We start from the raw sequence: 25,435 nt of genomic DNA, 5'->3' as shown, positions 1-25,435 counted from the left end.
CTCCCTTAAGCATTAGGGACCTGCCCTCATGCCAGCAAGTCCCCGAGTGATCGACCGCAGGACAATGGCCGGCCTTTACTGCCCACCTGCACGGACGCACCGACCTTCGTAAACTGGGAAGTATTTTCAGCTCTTTAGAGAGAGTCTTTGCGATGTTAGTCTGTTGCCTACCTGCTGTCGCCTCACTGAAATAAATTCCTTTCTTCTTTACCCACCACTCGCTCCTCTGCCTTTGGATCTTGTCAGCCACGGTGGCTGAACGTGGTCCGTGTGGGAGCCCAGAGCCAGGCGCTCCCGTGCCCCTGTGCCCCAGCTACATCACCTGTCACCCGAGCGGCTGCCTTTTTCTGTGCAAAGAATCTGTAAGGATCGTCACCGGCCGGCCTGTTCAACGGACACAGTGCACCTGCGGGTTCTTATTAGCACCGTCCTGCTCACGAGGGACTCTTGTGGGGAGGGGACTGTGGCACTCACTTCTCCCACGTCCACGTCTGAGCCTCTGGATGGAGCAGGAATGGGCCTCTTTGTACACCAAATACTTGGCTCCCAAAACAAGACAGTGAAATCGGGGAATTTGATCCAATTGATCGGATTGCCTTGGTGCTGTTTCTCTTTTCCTGTTTTGGAAGGCAAACGTCTTTTTTTAGTATCAGTGCGAGATCAGTCTTCCATGCAAGGGGGACAGTTTGCAGGATTTCTGTCCTAAAAAGTGACTTTGGGGGCGCGTGGGTGGCTCAGTCGGGTAAGCAAGCGTCTGACTCTTGGTTTCCTCTTGGGTCATGATCTCGCGGTTGTGGCTTTGGGCCCCAAGATGGGCTCTGTGCTGACAGTGCAGACCTTCTTAGGATTCTCTCTCTCTCTCCCTCTCTCTCTCTCTCTCTCTCTGCCCCTCCCCTGCTCCTGCTGGCATACTCTCTCTCTCTCTCTCTCTCTCTCTCTCTCTCTCTCTCGAAATAAATAAACTTGGGGTACCTGGGCGGCTCAGTTAAGCGTCCCACTTCGGCTCAGGTCATAATCTTACCGTCGTTCCTGGTTCCCAAGTTCAAGCTCCACATCCGGCTCTGAGCCTGGAGCCTGTTTCAGATTCTGTCTGTCTCTGCCCCTCCCCCACTAGTGCGCGCGCGCGCGCGCGCTCTCGCTCTCGCTCTCAAAAATAAACTTTAAAAACATTTTAAATAAATAAACTTTGAAAAAAATTAAAAGCGACTTTGGACAGAATTGCCCCCATAATTTCATGGTATTAAGGCCTGGAGGGGAAAGGCCACCCTCCTCGTATTTGTGTGTGTGAAAACCTCCTACAAATTCCACAACTGTAGCTTAGCGAGATTAAGATTCGCACAATCGAGCAATAATAACACAGACCGATTACCAGGGAAACAATGCAGGTGTGTTCCACCATTCATAGTAAAAGGAAAGAGAAACAGAAAGGAACCGTAAAACCCAGGCGAATCCCGGTGAGGTTCTCGCTTCTGTTTTTCCCCAAGTGCGTCTAATCGGCAAGCCACCAGTCCCTCGTTTCCTTTTGTTGCTGTAACAATGACTCCGTGCATTTCAAACGCCCGGCAATAGAAGAGGAAGAATAATCATGTGAAACGGAGGAATTACATCTGAATGGCATTATTCCCGGCTTTATTAAATTTGCTCTTACAAATGTTTATGAAGTCAGAGTTGGCTCTCCCCCCAAGGAGCCAATTCCACATTAATAAGCACTGGGGGTTGGAGAGCTGGAAGGAAGGAGGAAATAAAGATCCTTCGGTCCAAGGTCTTAGGCTTCACGTTTGTTTTCTCCCAAATTAACTCTCCCTGCAGCTGCTTGAGCCAAGACTCGCTCAGCTTTGAACCTTATTAAAACCGCGAAACCGCAGTTTCCCTGCTGAGCGTGGGCGAGGTAGCCGGGCTGAGCCTAAAGGCATCTAGAACGCGTCCCACGCCTCAGCCTGGAGGGCCGGGACCCTGAGGCCCAGCGAGGGGAGGGGCTTCTCCGCAGGCCGGCTCCCGCTTGCCTCCTCGCAGGTGCCCCCCCTCCCCCCCGTTTCCGTTTCCGAGCAAATGCGCGTGGCTGTTGGCACTGCGAGCTAAATGCAACCCATCCGTGCTCCGCAATGTCTTCCGGAATCGTTTGGACCCAGCAATCGAAATCCTTTTGATTTCCAACTGAGCAGGCCACACTCTTGATGCCCTAGTTGATTGACATCAGGGAGGGCGTCGGGGTGGGGCGCTGCTTGTGGCCTCCGGACCCCGGCACCTTTCACATGCCCCCGCCACACTGGGATTCCTGATCTTACTGGTCTCTCTGCCCAGTGTGGCCAGACAACGGGTTTACCCAGAGCCTGCTTTGCAACCGGGGCCCAGACAGTGACTTAGGCTCCATCACTGTGATGTGGGCCTGGAGGGAGGAAGCAGCCCTGGGGTACATTGCGGTGGAAAGGGCAGCTGCGGGATGTTTAGCGTGGGGGGTGGGGGAGGCTGCAGTGGCTACAAGTAAGTACCTGGGACACGATTGGTGGCAGCTGTGGGTACACGATTGGTGGCAGCTGTGGGTTCTTCCGGCACAGTGGGAGCATCTCTGTGCCGGGGGAGCATCTCTGAGCAGGGGGAGCATCTCTGTGCCACGGGAGCATCTCTGAGCAGGGGGAGCATCTCATCCCAGTGGGGGCATCCCGGTGCAGTGACAGCAGGAGTGGCTGTTCTCTCATCAGGTGTGTGTTGGGGGGGGGGGGGGTCCAGCACTGCTCCTGGAAGGCGCATGACGTCAATGTTGGCTCTCCCACGTCCCGACAACGCTGGGGGTCTCCCAGCATCCTTGAATGGACTGCTTCTCCACAACCAGCCAGAATCTGCTTCGCTTGCTTGCAAATAAGAACCCTGCCCGGTCCCACATCCTAGCTCATGTTCCTCTCCCCCCACCCAAGCCAGGCTGACATAAATCATCGCAGTGAACAGAGAAATGTCAGCACGAGAAATTCTTCTCGCCACGATGTGGATGAGACTCTACATTTTTATAGCTTTTTACAGCCTGTTCACGCGGTTCTGAGCTCTAAGCAAACACATCAGTCAACGAGGAAGAGCGTTCTTGGGGTAAGACCATCCGTTTATTACGAAGCCATTGACACTTTCAGGTCAAAACCCGTTAAGTACTTGTCTGCCCGACGCACCGTCGTCTGCGTGGAGTTACTTAACCAGGGACGCTGGTGTCTAGGATCCCACGGTCTTTTTTTTTTTTTTTTTTTAATTTTTTTTTAACATTTATTTATTTTTGAGACAGAGAGAGACAGAGCATGAGCAGGGGAGGGGCAGAGAGAGAGGGGGACACAGAACCCGAAACAGGCTCCAGGCTCCGAGCTGTCAGCACAGAGCCCGACGCGGGGCTCGAACTCACGGACCGCGAGATCATGACCTGAGCCGAAGTCGGACGCCCAACCGACTGAGCCACCCAGGCGCCCCATAGGATCCCACGGTCTTATAGCTATGCTCTGCGTGTGTCCATAGTGCATGGACAAGCAAAGAAACATCACCAGTCGCAGAATTTTGTATGTGAAAAGTCCTCGCTACAGATGCGGAAAATGAGGATAGAGGACTTGCCCGATATCACACAGGAAGTTAGTGACCGTTCAGGCTCAGAACCCAGGGTCCCGGCTCTGCCGACGAGGGCATGCGTTACACATACATATAAAACAGCATATCCCCCATTCTGCCTTCTCCCCACTCCTGTAGAGGATTCGGGAAAGAGGAGCGTGTCGGTCAGACTGAGCCAGGTTCACCACAGTAACAAACATCCCCCAGTCTCAGGGGTTTGCGCACACGTAGGTCTCCTTTTCATCCACACTACATGTCTGCAGCCCCCAGGACCCCACCTACCGGAGCGGTCCCATCTGGAATCCGACCGGTCACCAGGCAGAGGAAAGGCGAGCTCTGGAGAGTCTTCACCTGGCAGAGAAGGGGTCCGGCTCCAACCGAAGCGTCCCGCATCCCTTCTGCACGCAATGCATTGGCCAGAGCTGCTCGCGTGGCCCCCCACCAGCCACGGGAGACAAGGAGGTACGGGCCTTCCGTGTGTTCAGGAGCCAGGGCCCAGAAGAGCATCGTGGGGTCAGGGGCTCGAGTCTGTGCCCTGTGCACCCCGGGCTGGTGCTCCACTGAATCCCCAAGGTTATCGCCCACTCCACTGCTGGACGCTCCTGGAGCACGGGGACCACAGTCCCCACTAGAATGATGCTCCTCTCCACTCGTGCCTCAACAGAGGAGCCAGCACGGGGCATTGCACACTCCCCAAGGGGACTGCTGCAGGGAGGGGAGGAGGTCTTTCCTCTTTTCTCCTTCCCTCCCTTCCTCCTTTCCTTCCTTCCTTCCTTCCTTCCTTCCTCCCTCCTTCCTTCCTTCCTCCCTTCCTTCCTTCCTCCCTCCCTCCCTCCTTCCTTCCTTCCTCCCTTCCTTCCTTCCTTCCTTCCTCCTTTCCTTCCTTCCTTCCTTCCTCCCTCCTTCCTTCCTTCCTTCCTCCTTTCCTTCCTTCCTTCCTTCGTTCCTCCCTCCCTCCTTCCTTCCTTCCTCCCTTCCTTCCTTCCTTCCTTCCTCCTTTCCTTCCTTCCTTCCTCCCTCCCTCCCTCCTTCCTTCCTCCCTCCCTCCCTCCCTTCCTTCCTTACTCCCTCCCTCCCTCCTTCCTTCCTCCCTCCCTCCCTCCCTTCCTTCCTTCCTCCCTCCCTACCTCCTTCCTTCCTTCCTTTCCTCTCTACCTCCATCCATCCTTCTTCCTCCTTCATAACCATTTCTTTTTTTTTTTAATTTTTTTTTAACGTTTATTTTTGAGACAGAGAGAGACAAAGCATGAATGGGGGAGGGTCAGAGAGAGGGAGACACAGAATCTGAAACAGGCTCCAGGCTCTGAGCTGTCAGCACAGACCCCGACGCGGGGCTCGAACTCACGGACCGCGAGATCGTGACCTGAGCCGAAGTCGGCCGCTTAACCGACTGAGCCACCCAGGCGCCCCCATAACCATTTCTTTTTTAACAAATGTTTATTTATTTATTTTGAGAGAGAGAAAGAGAGAGAGGGAGGAGGGAGGGGCAGGGAGAGAGGGAGAGAATCCCAAGCAGGCTCCCGGCTGTCAGCGCAGAGCCCGACGCAGGACTCGAACTCACAAACCAGGGGATCATGACCTGAGCCAACGCCAAGAGTCAGACGTTTAACCGCCTCGGCCCCCCAGGCGCCCCCTTCACAACGCCCCCTAAGTGCGCACTGCACGCACATTGTGCGGTGTGAACGGGCCGAACGCTTTCTGTCCTGCGACGCTGCACCTCTCCTCCCAACACCCCATTTCCCCTCCCGAGCCCCGGGCGACCACCTTTCCACTTTCTGCCCCTATGAGCCTGACGGCTCTAGGTGCTTCATAGGAAGTGGAATCCGGGGCTCCCGGGGGGCGGCTTCAGCCCCGCAGCCTGTGATACTGGTTGTGGCCGCAGGAGCTGCGACGGCAGATGCGGACAGAAGCCTCGGACGACCGTTTCTCCACACCTTTGTTCAGGTGGCAACGGGAGGAGGGCTCTCTGGGGGCGACGGGAGGTGGTCGGAGGACGTGTGACCCTCCTGTGCACGACCCCCCCCCCCCCGCCCGGGGGGGGGGGGGGGGAGTCTGCTTTCCCAGAGCCACGCGAGTGCCTGCAAACCTGCAGGTGTGTACGTGTGTGCGGGGGTGCGAGTGTGAGCCAGCACGTGCATGCGAGCGCAAGTGGCTGTGGTGTGCGTGTGCCTGAATAGCTCGGACCCGGGGAAGGTCACCGACACCACGGTGGGGACAAGCCCGAGAGCCTTCCCAGCGCGGGGCTCCGGATCTGGAGCCCGGGGCTGGAGGAGGGCGGGGCATCGTGCCCGGGGAGGCCACGGAGAGGCCACGGAGAGGAGGGGAGTTTCAGCAGTGGGAGGGGTGGACGAGTGGCCAGCTGTGGCAGGGGTGGGGCCTCCTGCGGCAGCTCGGTTCCCCGCCCTCAGCCAAGAGGCGGCCAGCGGAGCCCGGCCCGGCCCTCGGGACCCAAGATCGGGGGCCTCCCACGGCCTCGGGACGGCCGGTTCCAGGCACGTGGGTGGTGGATTCTGGGCCATCTTGGCCGTTGTGAGTGTGTGCAATTGCGGGACCCGCGTCCTTGGGAGCACGGGTCCTCCGCGTGACGGGGCGGCGATGAAAGCCGAGCGCAGCCCCCTCCCCAGGCGCGGGCCCTGCGTGGGGGTCCTGGCTGCCGGCAGCAGCGGTGGCGGCAGCTGAAGGGGACTGCTCGGCGTACCCCACTGGGTCGCGCGTCCCCGTCTGCCGGTGAGGCTGGGAGGCTGTGCGTGCGTGTGCGTGTGCGTGTGCGTGTGTGCGTGTGCGCGCGCTCCCTGCGCGCCCCACAGGTGACCGCTGCGTTTGCAGTGTGCCCCAGCCTACAGTGACGCCCTGGAGAAACGCCAGTGGCGTTCTGAGCTGAAGTCTGGGACGACGTGAAGGAAATGGTAGACGAGGGGCCAAGAATACCGTAGGGTTTCGGTTTCCCTTTTCCAAGAACAGGATCCAAGGCTCCCTCTGGCCTGGACGTCTCTCCTCCGAAAGGATCCTTTTCCGTTCAGCTCAGCCCGCAGACGTGTGCCACACGGGCAACCCCTGAGCCAGGCCCCGGGGGGGGTGCAGGCCCCCAGCCGTGGGTCCCACGACCCGTCCCCAAATGCTCGGGCCAGCGGCCACCAGAGCTCCGCAGTGGGACAGAGCTGGTTCTCAGAGCCGAGGGACCACAGCCCGTCTCACACCCACCTCTTGGAGCCGCTGCCACCTGTCAGGTAGGGCGGGGACGGAGACAGGGATGGGGGACGGGGACGGGAGGACCGAGCAGACGCTGGCCCAGAGCGGGTGCGTGCGTGGGGGGTGCACGTGTGCGTGCATACATGTGCGTGGGTGTGCACGTGTGCGCGTGCACGCGTGTGTATACATGTGCCAGCGCGTGCACGCACACGCATAGTGTGCGCGTGTATGCACATGTGCCTGCATGCACGTACGTGGGCGTGCACGTGTGCGTGCATGGGTGTATACGTGCTGCACATACATGGAGGGAGTGGCGTGTGGGGAGCCCGCAGGGGAGGAAGGCCTGGAGTCCCTCCTGCCCTTAGAGGTGAACTGTAGGGTCTGGAGCGCCACTCCAGGCCCCCTGAGCGACCTCTGACCTCTGGGTGGAAGTTAGCCCCGCCCCCCCGTCCGCCGGGTCAACGAAGCCCCACCTCATGAGCAGCCCCCAAGGTTTGTCCCCAGCAGAGATCAGACATGCTCACACCCTGGGGGGGGTCGATGCCCCGACGAGTCACGTCCGCTCCAGGCCCCTCCAGACACCCAGTCCGCGTGGGACCTGCGTGAGATCGGGCAGCTGACGGGGTCACGGACGCGCGTGGATGTTCCCATTGACTCGTTTCAAACGTGTGTCGAATGCTGCTTCAACAGACGAGGTTTCCTTTGGGATCTTAGGTGTTTTGTTGTAAAAACTATTCTAAGAAAAGTGTCCCTGGGCTTCCCCGGATGCCCGAAGGAGTCACACGGACCAACTCAAGACCCCCTGAGACAGAGTGGGACCCCGGCTCTGGTTTCCCGAGATGAATGAAAAAAAATTTTTTTAATGTTTATTTATTTTTGAGAGAGCAAGAGACAGAGTGGGAGCAGGGGAGGGACAGAGAGAGAGGGAGACACAGAATCCCAAGCGGGGTCCAGGCTCTGAGCTGTCAGCACAAGGGGCTCGAACTCACAGACTGTGAGATCATGACCTGAGCCGAAGTCGGACCCTTAACCGACTGACCCACTCAGGCGCCACCCCCCCTCGAGATGAATTTTTTAATGCAATTTTTGTTCCCCCGGATCATCCCGCTGCGTGGCCCTCTGTGCCCTGCACCCCTCTTCACCATCCTCGTCATCTGGTGAGGTCGCCAGACAAAGGGGGCACCCCTTCCGACACGTGCGACGGTCCACAGCCTGCTTTTTGGACGTGTTTCTACCTCAAGTGCTATTGGTTTTGACTATGTAGCGGGACTTTTCGTTTCAGACTTTGGCAGCACCTGCCTTGGGCCGAGAGGGTTTCCAGTGTCTGGTGTGGATCGGGGCACAGGGATCCGGATCCCCCTGGGATCTGGCTGAAATGCAGATGTAGCATCGGCAGGTGTGGGCTGGGCCTAAAATCCCATATTTGAAAGGCAAGGTCATCAGAATCTACCACAAACAAACAAACAAGGACAAAAACACTAAGAAGGTTTCTTAAACCCCAGCCCTGGGGATGCATAGGAAACATTCCATTGGAGAAGGTTCCCTGGGGATGCTGCCGACCGATCCCAATTATTTCACTCATTCAACAGATCCGTTGACCTGTGGCTGGGGACAGGACAGGTGGCCTCCTCATAGGGGCAGACCGATCACGGACTCATCTGTCAGAGCAGGTCTCCCAGGAAGTCATGAGGCTAACACCTGGGGGCCTCTCTTGGACTCAGGTCTTTTCCAGGGGGTACGGTGTTGCAGATGTACGGGTTTTTCCACAACTGGAATCTCTCTCCAGTCTGCTTTTAAAGAAAACTCCCACACTGTATGAGCTTCCGGTCCCACGACCCCTGACTCTACCCCCGAAATTTCAGTGCCAAATCCCATGGAGGGAACAGGGGGAGACACTGGAGGTAGGGTGCGGGCTGGGGTGTGAGAACAACAGAGCAGTGGGGCAGACACAACCTTGGGGCTTGACCTGAGCTCCCTGGCGGCCAAAGTGAGACCTGGTCAGGGATGCGACCTTCATCGTAAGAAAGTTTGGTTCTCGGGGGGGACACCAGTGTTTCATCTAAGGCCAAGGCACACACATTCTGTGGATTTGGGGCGGGGGCTACCATAGCTGGTCATTTATCCTAATTTATGTAACGCTTGGCCCTGATTTTTCTTATGTAATTCACCAATTTATAACAAGATGTTCTGATGTAGATGACCATCAATATTTTTTGAACAAGGCTGAGCATAACACATGGTGCCTGGGTGGCTCAGTCTGTTAAATGTCCGACTTCGGCTCAGGTCACGGTCTTGCGGTTCACGAGTTCGGGTCCCACATTGGGCTCTGTGCTGACAGCTTGGAGCCTGGAGCCTGCTTCGAATTGCGTGTCTCCCTTTCTCTCTGCCCCTCCTCTGCTCACCCTCTGTCTCTGTCTCTCTCAAAAATAAACATTAAAAAAAAAAAGGCTGGGTAGAACATGTGGACATGTTCCAGGCCAATGTGATGAGCGGCTCCTTTAAAGGGGGTATGGCGGGGCGCCTGGGTGGCGCAGTCGGTTAAGCGTCCGACTTCAGCCAGGTCACGATCTCGTGGTCTGTGAGTTCGAGCCCCGCGTCAGGCTCTGGGCTGATGGCTCGGAGCCTGGAGCCTGTTTCAGATTCTGTGTCTCCCTCTCTCTCTGCCCCTCCCCCGTTCATGCTCTGTCTCTCTCTGTCCCAAAAATAAATAAAAAACGTTGAAAAAAAAATTAAAAAAAAAAAAAAATAAAAAAAAAAAAAAAATAAATAAAGGGGGTATGGGGGCAGCCCCAGCAGAAGCAGCCCTTCACTGCTTCAGGACCCAGGCTCAGCACCCATCCCGCCGGGACCCAGGCTCAGCACCCATCCCGCCGGGACCCAGGCTCAATACCCATCCCGCCGGGACTCAGGCTCAGCACCCATCCCGCCGGGACTCAGGCTCAGCACCCATCCTCCTGGGGCTTCAGCCTCTCTGTTGCAGGTGAGGCACCACTGGCTGGTGTACGGGGCCTCCCTCCCACCCCCCGGGGGCAGGATTTGTCACAGAGCTCAGGGACGCCCACAGAGCGCCCACACTTGACCATGAGCCCACGTGCTGGCAGATGCCGCTGGAGCCCACAGGGGCCTGGGATGCTCAGACCCCCACAGAGGAGGTCATCGCTAGGGGGTGGGGGCAGAACAGGGGGCCCAGCACCCCGGTGAGGGCAGAGCCCAGCCAGCCAGGTCCCTGCCATTTCCGCCCTTCGCTGGGCCCTTCTGCTTTGAGGGGACCCTGCTGATAATGGTCACCCCCAACCCCCACCCCAACATTAGCTGGTCTCGAGCTTGTCCCGAGCTCCATGAAGGAGCTGGGAGCCAAGGAGGGCAGTGCAGGGATCTCAGCCCCATCGGCCGAGCAGCACGGCCTTTCCCTTTGGTTCTCGGACCGGGGACAGCCTTCCGGCCCAATTCCCAACCCCGAGCCCAGCTCCCCGGAGGCTGGGGTCACTCTCTTGCTCCCCAGCTGCCGGGCCGAGCCCTACCTGTTCCTAAAGCACCTTCTGAGTGCTAAGTGGTTGTGAACCTTGTGAAGGTGGTAGGTACATTCTGGTACAAGTGACAAGACTGAGCTCCTCGGGGCTCCTCTGCCCCACCCCGCGTCTGCACGAGCCAGGGGCTCCTGGCTGGTCTTTCCCGGTAGGTGGGAGAAACTTGTCCATGCGGACGGCTCTTCCAGCGGATGCCCGCGGGCGGGGGGCTCCTGTGACTCCGCACTGGCCTCCCTTCCCTGGCCACCCGACTCCCAAGAGTCCCCAGTCCCCCTTCCGTTAGGACTGCTCACCAGGCGGTCTACTTGTTGTTTGCTCATGGGACACTCCCCACCCCACCTCCAGCAGAAAACTCCGGGAGGGGTGGGTCCTTTGAATGGGGCCAGGGGGTTGGATTCTAACCTGGTGCAAAAACATCCCCCCCCCTCCCAGGAGAAACCCCCGCACTCCCTTCCCCCCCTGGTGGCCACGCCAACCCCTGACCCTTTAAGACTGTGCCCCTACCCGCTGTGGTCCCAGCCACTCCTGAGGCTGTCCAGCTCCTCCTCCAGGGGCCCCGCTGTCAGGATGGGACACAGAAACTAGGCAACGGGAGCCCCCACCCCCACCCCCCTGCTCTGGGAGCGGGGAGGGGTGGTCCCAGCGCGGGTGGTGGGCGAGATCTGAGGGTGGGGACCGCGGGAGGACACCTGGGGCCTGGCGTCGCAGACACGAGCTCAGGATGGGGGCAGACAGGTTTTATTCTATCCTCTTCCTGCCCGCGGCCGCCCTGCTGGGAGGGTCTGGGACAGGCTGGCACAAGGAGGTCACGTCGTGGCCTGAGGTGAGGGGAAGGGGGAGGGGGGTCTGCCACCGACCCCCCCCCCCCCCCGTTGCTCTGGGAGTCATTCCGGAGGCCTGGCTGAGCCACAGGATTCACAGTCTCTGCGGATGGGGACGCCGGAGGGCCAGAGTGGCCGTGTCTGTTCCGCGCACACGTGGCTGACCAGTGCCCCCGGCGGCCCGTGCGACCCAGCATGGGGTGGGGCCGGGGGCCGGGGCGGTGACGGTTTTTCCAGCAAAGACTCAGGAATGGCGGACGGGATGGGACGGGACAGAGTAAAAACAAAACCTCTCGCACGCACGCACCCCACAGGCACACGCACACGGGGTCGGTGAAGACGCGAGGCCCTCACACGACGCTCTGCCGGTCCCCGGTCCCCTCGAGCTCAGCCGTGCCAGAGCTCCGACCCCGGCCAAAGTCAATGAAGATCCCTTCGGAACCCGAGTCCACGGACTCCAGGATCCGGTCCACCAGGTTCTCCGGGCTGGAGGAGGGAGGGGAGCCGAGGGCTGGGTCTGGGCAGGGCTCAGGGGGCTGGGCGGGGGGATACAGTCTGCTGGGGCAGGGCCCCGACGGGGGGACCGGAGAGTGTCTGAAGGCCGCGGTGGGGCCCTGGCCAGGCGTGTCGGAGAAGCCCTGGGGCTCGGGGAAGGACGTCATCTCGGAGACCGAGTGCCTGCGGATGCCCGGGCCGCCAGCAGCCGCGCCCTCGGCCTCGTGCTCTGCCACGGGGTTCAGCAGCGGGGTGTTGTAGCTCTTAGAGCGCACTACTGGGTTCTTGGCCAGGACGTCCCCTGAGCGGGAGCGACGCTGGAGGTGCTTCTCTGCAGAGACAGGCAGACGAGGGGTCAGGGCGGGAGGCGTCTACTCGGGAAACGGGGGCACCTGTGTGTTCCAGGCCATTCCTTCGCCAGCACCTGCCGTGTGCTTAGCTCTGCAGGAACGGGCGGCCCCGGGGAAAAGCCCAGTGAGTGCAGACCCCCGGCCCAGCCCCACCTCACCCCTCTGCGGGGGCGGCCTGGCAAGTGAGGGAGGGGTGCACGGACTCCCACCCCAGCTCTGACACTGCGTCTGCCCCGAGGAGACGCCTTCCTCTCCCTCCTGAGTCCCAGCCTCACCCTGGATGGGCAGGAGCTGGGCAGGGGTGGGTGGAGGGTGCTCAAGTCAACTGCTTGGTTCAAAGGCACACATGCCTCAGTTTCCCCACCTGTGCAGTCAAAAATCTTAGCCAGCACTTTCCAGGCAGACTCAGCTCCTGCCTGGAGGAGTCCCAGTGTGTGTGTGTGTGTGTGTGTGTGTGTGTGTGTGTGTGGCGGGGGGGGGGGGGGTGACAAGCCCACGTGGGTGGGCCATAGGTCAGGAAGTGGTGAAATGCCAGGACAGAGGCAGGATGACAAAAGGCCTTTCCACGTGAGGTCGTGGCTGAGGTTTTATTCCGAGTGTGGTGTGGTGGGCGCCCCGGGCTGGGGGGCAGGAGAGGACAGCGGGGGTGGGAAGGGAGAGGTGGGCAGAGCTCAGGCTCCCACTCGGGGCCCTGCAGTTCCGCAGAGTGAACCCTAGGTGGCAGCACTGCGCACGGCCAGCGGCTCAGCGGCCTTTCCGGGGCGGGAGCCAGAGGCTCCTTCCTAGCCGGGCAGGGTCCAAGTTCTCCTCCCTGTGGCCCTCCTGCCTCTGTCCCCTCCGTCCAGGACGCGCTACGTGCACCTCTTCCCAGGCCTGGCTCCTCCTGGTCCTTCAGCTCAGCCGTCACCCTCCAGTCTGGCCTGGGCTTTCCACCCACAGGCCTCTTATCACTTGGGTATGGGTCACCTTGGGGACTCCTCTGGGGACCGTTTAGTCGTTGGTCTGCCTTCCCTGGTGGCGAGAGCCCATGTGGGTGGGGCTTGGTCTCTGCCGATCCCTCAGGGCCAAGAACAGGGGCCGGCACATAGGAGCCACTCTGTTTACAGGGCTGAACGAACCAGCGGGCCCTCTGTTAAAGGAGCACCAAGCCAGGCAGCCTCACTCCCCCCTTCCCCCTCCCCTGCGATTCTGCAAACAAGGTAGGTTTCTCGGGCTCCCGGCCTTTGCACATGCCGCGGCCTCTGCCGGCCGGTCTCGACTTTCAGGACTGAGCACAGATGTGACCCCACTGGGAACACGGAGGCCCCTGCGGGGCTCTCAGGGGGGTCGACGCATCACCGTACACGGTGTCTGCCTGCCGGGCCCCCCTCAGTTCTTGAAGGAGGGACCCCAGGCCCTAGTGGGTCCGGGGCCCGGCACATAGCGGGGCTCCTGCTTTCATGACCGAAAAGCAAATGCCCAGTGGGGTGTGGTTCTGGCCGTCTGTTCACTGGGAGGCCTGGACCCTGGGCAGAGGTGCACGGGGCCAGTGATCGCCCAGCTTCCCGCCCCAGGCCCAGTCAAGCCCTACCCAGCATGCAGGAGTGTGTGAAGGGGCCCTCGCTGGAGTGGAGGCCGTAGGTGCCCAGGTAGGGCGACACCACCTTCTGGATCAGCGTCTCCAGACACAGGTAGTCCTTGGTCACACCCCGGGACTCGTGCACCCCCTGCAAGAGAGGGAGGGAGGGAGGCAGGTGGTCACTAGATGGCCTGTTCCTTGCCTCCCTGGCCCAGCCAGCCTCAGCTCAAAGGTCACCACAAACGGCCCGTCCCTTCTCCCCATTCCCACGGGGTCTCTGCCCCGATCGCAGGGCACACAGTGACCTCCCCCCTCTGCCCTCTCTCTCGAGTTGGGGCCGCCGAGTCCCTCTCCTGCTTCGACACCCTGGAGCCTGCCCTCTGCGCACAGCAGCCGGCGCGGTCCGAAAGCATGTGACGTCCCGTGGAAAAGGGCCCGGTGGCTAAGCCAGGCTGAGCACTCCGAGCTCTGCCCTTTGGGATAGAGTCTCCTCCCTCTGGGAGCCCTCGGGGAGACAGTAGCTGACCTCCCCCAGCGAGGGCAGCTCATGCCCTGGGGCCCCCTGCCCTCGACCCATAGAGCGCTACGGGCAGAGCAGGTCGAGCCAGCCCTGCCCCTCATCTGCCGGCCCGGCCAGGTCCCGTCCACCTCCTCCCCGAGCCCCCTTGTCCAGGGCTGTGAAGGGATCTCTACCCCCTCCGGTTCCATTAGGGCCAAAACCTGAGGAAGGCGGCCGCCCCCAGGACAGCCTTGGTCTTGCTGATGCAGGGAGTGGGGGGGGGGGGGGGGGGCAAGCTCTGTGTCCCCAGCAGCCGAGGCAGAGGGCTGGCACATGGGAGGCCATTAGTGAGTGCTCGCCGAATGAATGTCTGAATCCACGGGAGCAGACGCCTCTCTTCTAGGGGGTTGCCAGCTGCTCACAGGACAAGATACACTTGGACGCAACGTGTCAAGAGACAGCTGCAGACGGCCAGAGAGTCCACCGACATGCTGCCCCCGAGAAACCCACACACAAATTAAAAGTAAGGGGCTGAAAGAGCCCTGCACGCCGACGCCAGTCACAGGAAAGCCGGAGCAGCTAAGCTGATTTCAGACAGGGTGGACTTCAGACCAAGGAAAGTCAGCAGGGGTCAAGAAGGTCGCTATGCCACGATGAAGCGGTCAAGTCTCTGGGACGACGTAACCACCTCTAATGTGCCTGCGCCCGACGAGAGCGTCAGATGGTGTGAGGCGAAACTCGCGGGAGTTAGTCCGCTCCCTCGGTGGGGGGACCCCGTGCTCGCGCAGGGACAGACCGGCCCCGGCAGGAACTCGGGAAGGACACATCGAACTCAACACTACAGCCGATCGACTGGCCCTAATCGCCGTCCTTCACCCATCGAAGGCAGAACACACGTGTTCTCCTCCAGCCCACGCGTAACATCTGCCAAGCCAGACCACATTCTGGGCCGTAAAATACAGCTTCACAAATTTAAAAGGATTAAAAAAAAAAAAAAATCATACAATACCTGCTCTCGGACCCCAGCGAGACTGAACCAGGAGTCAAGAACAGAAAGATAACTGGGGGAAATCCCCAAATACGTGGAGACTAAGAAACTCCCTCACTTCTAAATGACATGTGGATCAAGGAAGAAAGCCTCACAAATATCTTAAAACGATTGGAAACAAATGAAAATGAAAACAGATCCACATTTACCGGATGCGCTGAGAGCTGTGCTTTGAGGGCAAGCGTAGCCTCGAACGGATATATATTAGAAAAGACAAAGCGTGAAAGTCAGCCATCTAAGCGGAGACCAGAAAAAGAAAAGCAAAGGAAGCAGAAGATGAGAAACAGTAAGAGCAGAACTCAATGAGACCGAAACAGGGAACCGACAGAGAAAAAGCCACAAGCGGGCTCTTTGAAAAGGTCTGTAATGTCGCTAAGCCTCCTGCCAGGCCAACCAGTAAAGGGAAGACACGAATTCCTAACGTCAAGAATGAGAGAGGAGCCATCACTACCGACGCCAAAGGTCTGGGGGGCGGGATTCCACGGGCACCCCATAAGCCATCTAGATGGGCACGAGGGACCCCACATTCCCCGGAACTGCCTCTGGCCCCAGCAATGGTGGGGGGTGGGGGGAAGGGACTGACTGCTGGTGAAGCAAAGGGCACACAGTAGGCCCTCAGCACAGGCTAACCAGCATTTGTGCCTTCAGATCTATCTGGGACGAGTTCACTGGGGGTGTGAGACGAGGTCGCTCAAAGCGCAGGCCAGGAGGAGAGTGGGGGAACGGTGCTAAGCCCAGGACGCTGCGTCAGGCACACGGGCCACCAGGGGGCAGCACCGCCCCAGCCTGGCCACCCACCTGGGTGCCGGGATCCAGGTGGGACCTCCGTCTTGGCCCCAAATCCCAGCCCGGCCACCGCGGGCTCCCAGAAGCACCACAGAGGGCTTTACGTCTGATTTCTCCCCCTCATCCTGGAACCTGCCCTGCAGGCAGGTGGTTCCACTGTGTCACCCAGGTGAAGAAAGAGGCTGAGACACCCTGCTTCCACCGGCCAAGGTCTAACCTAAACCCTTCAAAAGCCCGGCGGCGGGCCCGTCCCGTATCCTGCTTGGCTGCCAGGACGACCACCAGCTCTCACCTGCCGCTGGGACCCTTCAAACCCCGACATTCATCCGCCCTTCCCTTGCCCTGGAATCCGCACGGGCTGGGCTGCCCGGGACCCCGGGACCAACCTCGCAGACCCTGATCAAGGGTGCCCGCGTGCACGGTGGGGGTGGGGGGCGAGGAGGAAGAACAGGACCTCGGAGCCTGTCAGACGTGGGTGAGGCCAGGCCCTCTTGGCTCTGGGCAAGCGAGGATCCTATTTCCCACCTGTGAAACGGGGTGGTTGATAGTGCCTGCGTCCGTCCTGTCACCCTGGAGGGTAAGCCGGCAAACCGTGGGGTGCCGTGCCCGTCACGGGGCTTGGGGCGCAGCGGTTTGCAAAAGACCCTGTCTGCAGTAAAGGCTGTCGGTGGCCCGCGGGATCCTCTGCTGTCTCGGCCAGGCCACTCGCCCCCAGCTGCCGGCCCCCTCCCAAGGCCGCCCTCTCGGGGAGAAGCCACGTGCCCCGGAAACGTCTGGAACCGTCGCGGGGCGGGAGGGGCGTGAAGGCGCGGCCGTGGGCCCGTGCCTGCTCCCGGGCTCCGCTTCTCTCGAACCCCCCCCTCCCCTGTTGGCAGGTCACGTGCTCTGGGCCCGGGGAGCCTGGCCTTGCCCCCCCCCCCCGCCCCCTCCCCGGACGCCCCCGACGCAGGAGCGAACCGTGGCCTCCCGGGGGCCCCGCCCACCTGCAGCACCAGCAGCATCTGCACGATGGCGGGGGGCACGCGGGCGTGGGTGCGGGCCAGCGCCCCCTCCAGCTTCACGCTGAGGGTGATGGTGTTCCGGAAGTGCAGCAGGGCCAGCTGGCGCACGGACGGCTCCTTGCCCTGCAGACACAGAACGGTGTGCCCCGCCCGGCGGCCGTCACGGGAGACCCCCGCCTCCCTCCGCGTCCACACATCGGGGGCCAGACCCGGGGCCGTGGCCCCGCCGGCCCTCAGGCCCCTTCCACCCCGTCCTCCTCCCTGGATGACCCTCGTCCTGAAGACAGGGCCCCGTCAGCTTCCTCAGGCGAGGGGAGGGTCGCGGTCCCTGGCCGAGCCCCGACCGTGTGCTGGGCACAGCCTACTCCGCGCTGCTCAGGGCCTTACGGGGCCCGGACGGGGGGGGACCGGCCTTCTTTCCAGACTGTGGGTGGGAGACAGGCTCTGGGAGGTCCAGGCACCTGCCCATCACCGGGCCGGGGGGCCTGCAGCGAGGCCAGCACGGGCCGCGCCCCTCCCTCCCCCCCCCCCCCCCGGGCCCTGGGGGTCCCACAGCCGCAGGGGCCACTCGCCTGCACCGGGTAGAAGATGGCCTGCAGTGTGGGGAGCACGTCACTGAAGAAAAAGTCCCACGTCTCCGCCAGCGAGTCCAACAGCTTCTGTCCTGTGGGCACAGGGAGCCGTCGCTGCGCTTACCCTGAAAGGGCCGTGGCAGACCCTGCAGGTCCCCCCGGGGTGGGAGTCCTCCCCCGTCCGCAGGAGGACACAGGAGCAGAGGGCCCGGCTCCGGGCCTCCCCCCCCCCCCCGCCACCCCGGGAGGCGCCCCCCGCCCCCAGGTCGACAGCACAGAGCGTTCAGCAGCTCCGTGGCCCGGAGTCCGCCGTTCAGCCTCTCCACTAATAAAACGGGACAGTGAAAGGGCCACCTCCCAGGGCTGCAGGGATGAGATGGGCTGAAACGGGGCCTGGGGCGGAGAGAGTGCTGGTTAGTGCTGCCTGTTGGTTCCTGGTCCCTCGTCACACCCCAGGCCCACACAGGACCCCCCCCGCCCCCGCCCCCGGAGCCGCAGCGCACATCCCGGTCCCGTCCGATTCCCACGGTGACCCTCAAGCAGGTGGGGGATCCATCCACCCATGCAGGTGTTTCCAGAGCCCGCGCTGGGTACCCAGAGGAGCCTCAAAGGTCCCCAGACCCATCACAGGACACGGAGGCAGGACCCTGAATAGCAGCTATGAGCACAGTCATCTGTCCGTTGAAGGGGTGACCTCAACGGGCAAAGAGTCGGAGTCTCCAAGAGATTCAGGCCGCGGGTCCCTGCCACCCCGGGCTGCCTGAGGTGGGATCCGGGGAGCCAGGGAGACCACATCCAAGAGCAGCAACATGCCCCAGGCAGGAGAGGAAGTGGAGAGAACCAGGCAGGGAGGGCTTCCTGGAGGAGGTGCCATCCATCCAAGCTGATTTAGGAGGATGGTTTGGCCAGGCTGACTGACATCCTCGGGGTGGAAAGGAGGCACGTGGTCAAGCTCTGGGCATTTCCGCCAGCCCCGGGGAAGGAGCATCCATCCTCGGGGAGGACAGCCCCTGAGGCTGAGGACAGAGGTGTCCCCAAGCCGGCTCTGGGCTCCCCCAGCAAGTGCAAAGCGCTGAGCCCTCAGCCCCCCCTGCCTGGACTGGACGGAAAGCGAGAATGAACGGCTGCGGGGTCTCAGACAAGCAGGCCCCGGGATGTGTCACCAAAGCCTCTGTTTGGTGGGACCCCCCCCAACCCTCTGGGAGCCAGACTGGAGACTGGCTGGTTTTCCAGACCACACTGCTCACGTGGGGCTGTCTGGACGCTTCCACGGCAGCCAGGGGGCTGCACAGGGGCCTTTGCCGCTCCTCCTTACTTTCTCTGGTTTCTGGGCCCCACCCCTCCCCCGCCCATAAAGCCCCCCAATCTGCGTAGGGCTCCGGGAGGGGGCAGCCCCAGGAAAGCCCACCCAGCTGAGGTGGCGTGGCCTCTGTGCACGGCCAATCTGCCGGCACCGAGGCTCCGAGCCGGCGGCCGGCTCCTGACCCTCCCTGGGGGCCCACACCTAGCTCTGCGGAGCCCTGCCCTCCAGAGGTCCCTTCAGGTCCCCGCCGTTGGGGGCAAGAAGAAAGACGGCTCAGTTCCCTGGGCCGGCCGTGGGGTGGCTCTGGGCACCGGCCAGGCCGGCGTCCGCGGGCCGTCCTCCAGCCCACGGGGCGGAAATGCTGTGGAAGGCAGATGTCGTAAAACAGACTCTGGGCCCCACGAGGGCACGAGGGGCCGGGAAGCACGGCCTCGCCCACTGGCCACGTTCTCCGCTGGGATCTAGGGGTGCCGGGGGAGGGGGGCGGTGACGGGGTGGTCAGTGGGCAGAGTCAGGCGGCACGGCGCTGGGGCCCTGCTCTGCTTTGCTGTGGGACCCCAGCGTGATCCTCCGTAGGGCGGGCGTCACGGGTGTCCTCATACACACGGGGCCTGGAGCCTGCGGGACACCCTGCACCCCTCCGGGGAGGTCTCACGTGCCTGCCCGCTGAGGGGACTGTCCTGGCTGCAGCGAAGACCACCGAGCCACACCCTCAGAAATGGCCCAGGAGAGGGACTCCCCCTCCAGGCTGTCCCTCCGGACTTCCTGCTTCTCTCTTCGCTTGGGAGCTGACGTCCAAGGCCTCGCTGGAGGCCGGAGGGAGTGCGGGGGGGTAGGCAGCAAGGTCCTGGGGCCACCCCGCGTGAGACCACCCATCCCCCTCCAGCAGAGGCACAGGTGAAGACATGGCTGGCCACAGGGAGGGGTCTCAAGGAAGAGCTCCCCTGGGACCCACATGGGGGCAGGAGGCGGGTGGGGTGGGTTCCAGAGGCTGACCCTCAGGGTGCGGCATCAGCTGCTGTCCCCACGGTATGTACTGAAGGGGCCAAACGTCCTCCCGAACGGACCACGTTTTGAGGCCTGACTCCAGGACCACCACCTCCGTGCAGCCCTCCCTGATTGCCAAGACGGAACGGACTCTTCCTTCCCCACGGCTTCCCTTCACCCTGACAGTCCTCACACTGAATTGCCACCTTCCGGTCCGTGTCTGTGTCCCCAGCTGGGCTGGATGGGAACTGCAGGCCAGGCCCTGCGGCCCCCGGACTGGGGCTCCATGCCTGCCCCCGAGGCCTGGGGAGGCCGGCTGGGGCCGGCACTCCCCTGCTGGGTGGCCTGGCGGACACGGCCGCTCCAGGCACGACTCCACTAAGCCGCACAAAGCTTCTCTTCTCTGAGGATCCCAGCTCCGCTGGTCCGGAGCTGGTGGGAGGCACAGCGCGCTGGAATGTGCCGAGTAAGGAGACGGGCGTGGGAGGGCGTCTCCGCCCGGCGCCAGACCCCCACTGCCCTGCCCGGCTGGCTTCCTTTGCTGCCTCCTCCAGGAAGCCAGCCTAAACCTCTGGCGGTCTCTGTCTCCGCCTCCCCTCGACTGGTTCTGGTGGCCCTTCTCGGGCTCCTGCCCCGAAGCTTCCGCCCGACAGAAGCAGGGGGTACAGGAAGACCGGGGGACAAGCGGCTCTGAGTTCAGCCGGCACCCACCAGGCCACTGGCCTCGGCGTCCTGCTCTGCGAAATGGGCTAGCACCCCTTCTTTCCAGGATCAGAGTGGGAACCGAGGCAGCAGCGTGGGCCCAGAGAGCAGGCCTGGGTGCCTCGGTTTCCCTCTTTGTGCAGCGGCTGCAGCGATGACGGCCCTTTCGCAGGGTCGTCGGGAGACCCAACGGATCGGTAGCCGGAAAACACTCAGGACGGTCCGGCACAGAGGAAGCACGTGCCCGGTGCCTGGTGCACGGAACGTGCTCAGAAACGTTCTGGGGCTTGAACTCGGTGCAGGGCCTGCAACGAAACCGGCCTCGGAAAAGGCGGCGTGGTTTGGCCGGGTCCTCCCGTGACTCCATCTTTCCCTACGCCAATTCTCTCCTGCAAGGAGGCCGAGCGTCGTGGCTGCCCCGAGGCCGAGGGCGCGGGAGCCTGAAGATCCTTCCCTGCTTGCAGAGGCCCGCTGGAGCTCGTGGGGGCCGGGGCCGGGCTGGCCTGGGCTCGAACCTGCCCCCACCCTTTGCTCCCAGCGCGGCTGCAGACGGAGCCCCTGTCATCACTGAGCTGCCACTAGCCGTGAAGGGGACAAGGACCCGAAGGTCTCACGGGTGGGTGTGAACTTTAAAAGAGAAAACTCGTCTGGAAGGCCCAGGGCCAAGCTGAGGCCCCCCAAACCCCACAGGGCAGCTGTGCCCAGCCAGGAAGCAGCCCCCTGCCAGCCTCCCCCTTCAGGAGCATCAGGGCAAACCTCTGCCCTAAGCTAGTTCCCTGGTCCTCAAACTGGGGCTCCTCCGGGCTGCTGGGACGGGGTTCGCTGGCGGCAGAAGGCCCCGGGGGCAGCGAGGGGAGGCAGGGCCTTTCCCCCGATGGCTCTCAGCACCCCCGGGCTCTCGCAGGTCGTGGGAGGGCACACGCTCTCCCCAGTAAGGTCCCCTCCTGGGGTCAGACGTGGTCTTCCCGCCTCTCCTGCCCTCCCACCCAGAGCCGTGGGGGCACTGAAAAGGCCGGCAACGTCACGCCGCCCAGCGGCCACACCAGCCGGGAGGGTGGCCGGGCGCCCGGTCCCCGCCACGGGGCCGCCAGACTCACCCTCATAGAAGCGGATTTTGTCCCGCAGGATCACCATGCCTTTCGTCAGCAGCTGGTTCTGAAAGCCACACACAGAGATGCCGTCACTGCTTTGGGGGGGGGGGGTGGGGGCCGGCAGGCAAGGCCCCCGGGAGTCCCCCAGCCACAGCTGAGGCCCAAGGGTGAACGTCAGCTCAGCCGCCCCCCCCGGAGGGCAGTGACAACTGTTGGGGCTGGTCAGACGGGAGGTGGCCGTGGGGACCCCTCAGAGACAAGCCGAGTCGGGCGGGTGGCTGCCTTCACATCCCACGGCGAAGGAAGACCTTTCGGGCAAGAGGGGCCCCGTGCCGGACGTCCTGGCGCGTGAAGCGCCATCAGTGACCTGAGGCCCAAAGTGCGCGGTGCACGCGGTCACGCTGCCCCCGGGGTCTTGGCCGAGAACGACACCGTGTGGCCTTAGCACCACCAACAGCCAGAAGGTGGAAACAGCCCAGTGCCACCGACAGACGGGAGGACAAACAAAACGGGGTGTCTCCGCACAGTGGAATATTATTTGGCCGGCAAAAGGAGTGGGGCGCTGATGGTCGCACACAGATGCCCCTCGCTAAGGCCATGCTCGCGGGAGCAGCAGGCTTGAAAGGCCACTGACACGAAGTCTCCAGAATAGGAACATTCTGGCACAGAGAGCAGATGGCTGCTGCCAGGGGCTGCGGGGAGCAGGGAACGGAGGATGTTTAGAAACGTGAGGCCCCTGGGGGCTCAGTCAGTTAAGCGTCCGACTCTTGGTCTCGGCTCAGGTCATGATCTCGCGGTTCGCGAGTTTGAGCCCCACGTCGGGAGCTTTGCGTGGATGGTATGAGCCTGCTTGGGATGCTGCGTCTCCCTCTCTCCAAACAAATAAATAAGCGTTAAGAAATTATTTTTAAATGTGGGGCTTCCGCTGGGGAGGCTCTGGAACCAGAGGGGAGGACAAGGAGCCCCCCCGCCCCGAACCACACGCTTTAAACGGGGGCGCTGCACGGGAATCACGCCGCGGCAAAGCTGTTAAATGAGAAGAGCAGCCCTGAACCCACGGGAAGGGGGGGCCCTCTGCCGGCCCCTCCCGGCTGGTGACCTGGACAGGCAGCATGTGTTCGTGACTCTGCAGGCCTGTTGGCCAGATGAGGGGTCACGGATGTCAACTGAGGCACAGCCGGGGACACAGAGGCCTCGCGTTGCTGACGCCACACGGTGACCCAAATGCGGACGTCTGGGAGCCCCCAAGGCCGGTGTTCCAGGAGGCGCACAACCCCTAACGACCCCGAATGCTGATACTTTACCTGCCCGTCGCCGTTAACCTTCACGACAATCCACGCTGCACAGACGGGGAAACTGAGTCAAGGGGAGGCAGAGCCCCGGAAAGCCTGTGCTCCACACGCCCACCGAGAGCGGGTGACCCCGGCCCTTCTGGCCACCGCGGAAAGCAACCCCGCCCCCTGGAGGGCACAGACCACCCACCTGCAGATACTCCGTGAAGAAGGACCCCAGCTCTGTCTTCAGCAGCTGCCTGCGGGCAGGAGGGGACACGACAGTGAGCGGCAGCAGGACTCAGAGGCCACGCGGTGGGGACCAGGGGGCCGGCTGGGCAGCGGGAGGCTGGCCTGTCCCACCTGCCCCAGCCCTGCGGGGGCTCGGTGGGCCTCGGGCCTCCGCGGCGTTCAGCTGTGGCTCTTTACACACCCGCCGCCACCTGCCACACCTCTCCGGAGGGCGAGCACCTCTCACGTTCTCGGGGAGACCCCCACCCCACCCCGGCCGTGCTGGGCCTCCACCACTCGGCTCACCCCTTCTTCCGCCTGCCTGGCCCCGGAGCTCGCCGCCCCGCACCCTCTGGGCTCTCTCCTCCCGCTGTAGGTGCTGAGTATGGTTCCCTTTTACAAGTGAGGCAAAGGAGGCTCAGAGAGGTCAAGGGACTTGTCCGAGGCCACACAGGACACACCGACTTAGGATCCAAACCTCATCCTTTGTACATACGTTGACAATTCACTGCGCCGCTCTGGGGGCAGAGAGAACGGCGGGCGTCCCGTTCCACACCACGCACAGCCTGGAACAGGTCAACGGTAGGCCCAACGCTCAACCTCACGTCTCCTCTCGGCCTTGTAGCTGTGTGTGTGCATGTGTGGGCACGCCTGGGGGGCACTGAACTCGCCTCCCTCCCCCCGACTAAGTAGGTGCTCTGGTCCTCAAAGGCCTTTTAGGGGTGGCTACATTCTACCTTCCCAGTGGAACTGAAAGCGGGACCCCGGGGGCTAAGTGACACACAGAGGACAGGTGCCTTGTGGGAGGTAGCTAGCACCCCAGCGGCTGACCGGCTGTCCTCCCTGGTGCCTGGGGCTCGGGCGGGATCCAGAGGAGCAGAGATGGGGCCGGGGGCACAGGGAGGGACACGTTTCCTGACAGCTCCCGGGGGCCACAGCCAGGCCAGGCACAGACCTAAGCTCTCAACCGCCTGACAGGTGGGGCTGGTGTCCCTGGGCGGGATGGACGAGGAACCTGCCTTTCAGAGCAAAGGCAGCCCCGGGGCCCTGTCCCACGCCCCTGGCGGGCAGCTTCTCTTACTACGGGACCCACACTACGTCACAGCCCGACGCCGTCCCCGCGTGGCTGTGAAGTTAGCAGCGGAGGCGCTCAGCAGGCTGAGCTCTGCCGGGACAGCGAGGGGACGGGGTGCTGACCCGTCTGAAGCCAGGTGACCCTCTGCCGCCAGCCCCCAGCCCCAGCCCCTCCACCTCCTCCCAGCTGTCTGGGTTTCCAAGGACCAGATGTGACCTCAGCTCCTCGTGTGACCCCCCCCCACGTCCAGCCTCGGTGTCTGTCTCAAGGTCACCACGCGCAAGACACGAGGGGCCGCTCTGGGCAGGGCCAGGGAGCAAAGGGCGAGGAGGGAGGGTCTTGTTTTGGGCCCAAGGCTGAGTCTTCTCAGATAGCCCCTCCCCCGACTGAGCTCCAGGACCCTCATCTGGGGTCTGGGACACGCCAGAGGGTAGAACAGAAGGGCCCAGGCTGTCAAGTGAGGGCACGGCTCACCCTTGATGTATACAGCACCTGCTGTATACAGGGCTCAGTGAAGCCCTCCTCGCCCTCTCCCTGGCCCATCGCTGGTGGAAGTGTGTATGAACATGAATGAATGAATGAATGAATGAACGAATGGTCTCCTTCAGGGCGGAGCAGACCCTCTGCCCCGCTGCTGACCCGCTACATGAGCCCAAGGGCACGTCCGGCCGAGCGTCCCCCAATGTGTGCCCACCACCTCTCCCAGTTGCCGACGAAGGGAACCACGGCCATTCCACAGATGCGGAAACTGAGGCCCGGGGGAGCAGACCCTCTGCCCCGCTGCTGACCCGCTACATGAGCCCAAGGGCATGTCCGGCCGAGCGTCCCCCAATGTGTGCCCACCGCCTCTCCCAGTTGCCGACGAAGGGAACCATGGCCATTCCACAGATGCGGAAACTGAGGCCCGGGGGAGGGCAAGTGGTGAGGTCCTGTGGGGCCTGCTGGTTAGGCTGCTCCTGTACCCACAGGGGAGCCTCCGGGCGGCTTCTGCACCCTGGGACACCACTTGGGGAAGGCGCCGCAGGGGGACCAGCCTGGGTGTCGTCTGAGGGGCCGCGGCCACGGCCACCCACAAGCGCCCACAGGCTCCCGCATGGCCCTCAGGACTCCACGAGCCCCCTGGCCCCAGGCACACCAGTAGCCGTTCCGTCGAATGTTGGGGGAGAGGCCGCCCCAGACAGTCACCCTGGCAGGAGCCGCAGGGTCAGGGCAGGCACAAGGAATGCAGAACGTACAGCGGCCTGGGTTGCTGGGCCTGGGGCAAGAGGCCTTGCACAGCTGAGCACAACCAGGGCAACCGGGGGCCTGACTGTGTAAGAAGGGGGGCTGCGGGGCGCCGGGGTGGCTCAGTCG

The 25,435-nt window shown here is 62.4% G+C and overlaps 1 protein-coding gene across 7 annotated transcripts in view; it reads right to left on the bottom strand.

Annotated features, from left to right (window-relative positions):
- Nucleotides 1-11,014: 11,014 nt before the first annotated feature.
- The window catches only part of PRR5 (proline rich 5), a 50,820-nt gene continuing 36,399 nt past the window's right edge, over nucleotides 11,015-25,435 (bottom strand). For 6 of the 7 annotated variants that reach the window (XM_078449338.2, XM_078449337.2, XM_078449336.2 and 3 more), the window contains 6 exons: nucleotides 22,988-23,036; nucleotides 21,512-21,569; nucleotides 17,423-17,514; nucleotides 16,833-16,973; nucleotides 13,529-13,664; nucleotides 11,015-11,939 (listed from right to left, as the gene is read on the bottom strand). In XM_078449338.2, coding sequence (XP_078305464.1) covers nucleotides 11,464-11,939; nucleotides 13,529-13,664; nucleotides 16,833-16,973; nucleotides 17,423-17,514; nucleotides 21,512-21,569; nucleotides 22,988-23,036 — 952 coding nt within the window. In that variant the 3' untranslated portion in view covers nucleotides 11,015-11,463. Of the gene's footprint in view, nucleotides 11,940-13,528; nucleotides 13,665-16,832; nucleotides 16,974-17,422; nucleotides 17,515-21,511; nucleotides 21,570-22,809; nucleotides 22,845-22,987; nucleotides 23,037-25,435 lie in introns of those variants that run through there. The other variant, XM_078449341.2, reaches the window with a different exon arrangement.

The sequence above is a fragment of the Panthera onca genome, chromosome B4 (assembly GCF_046562875.1).
Source record: "Panthera onca isolate mPanOnc1 chromosome B4, mPanOnc1 haplotype 2, whole genome shotgun sequence".
In the NCBI taxonomy this organism is placed as follows: domain Eukaryota; kingdom Metazoa; phylum Chordata; class Mammalia; order Carnivora; family Felidae; genus Panthera; species Panthera onca.
Note: the sequence above shows the minus strand (reverse complement) of the source record. Positions and strands in the feature narration are given on the sequence as shown.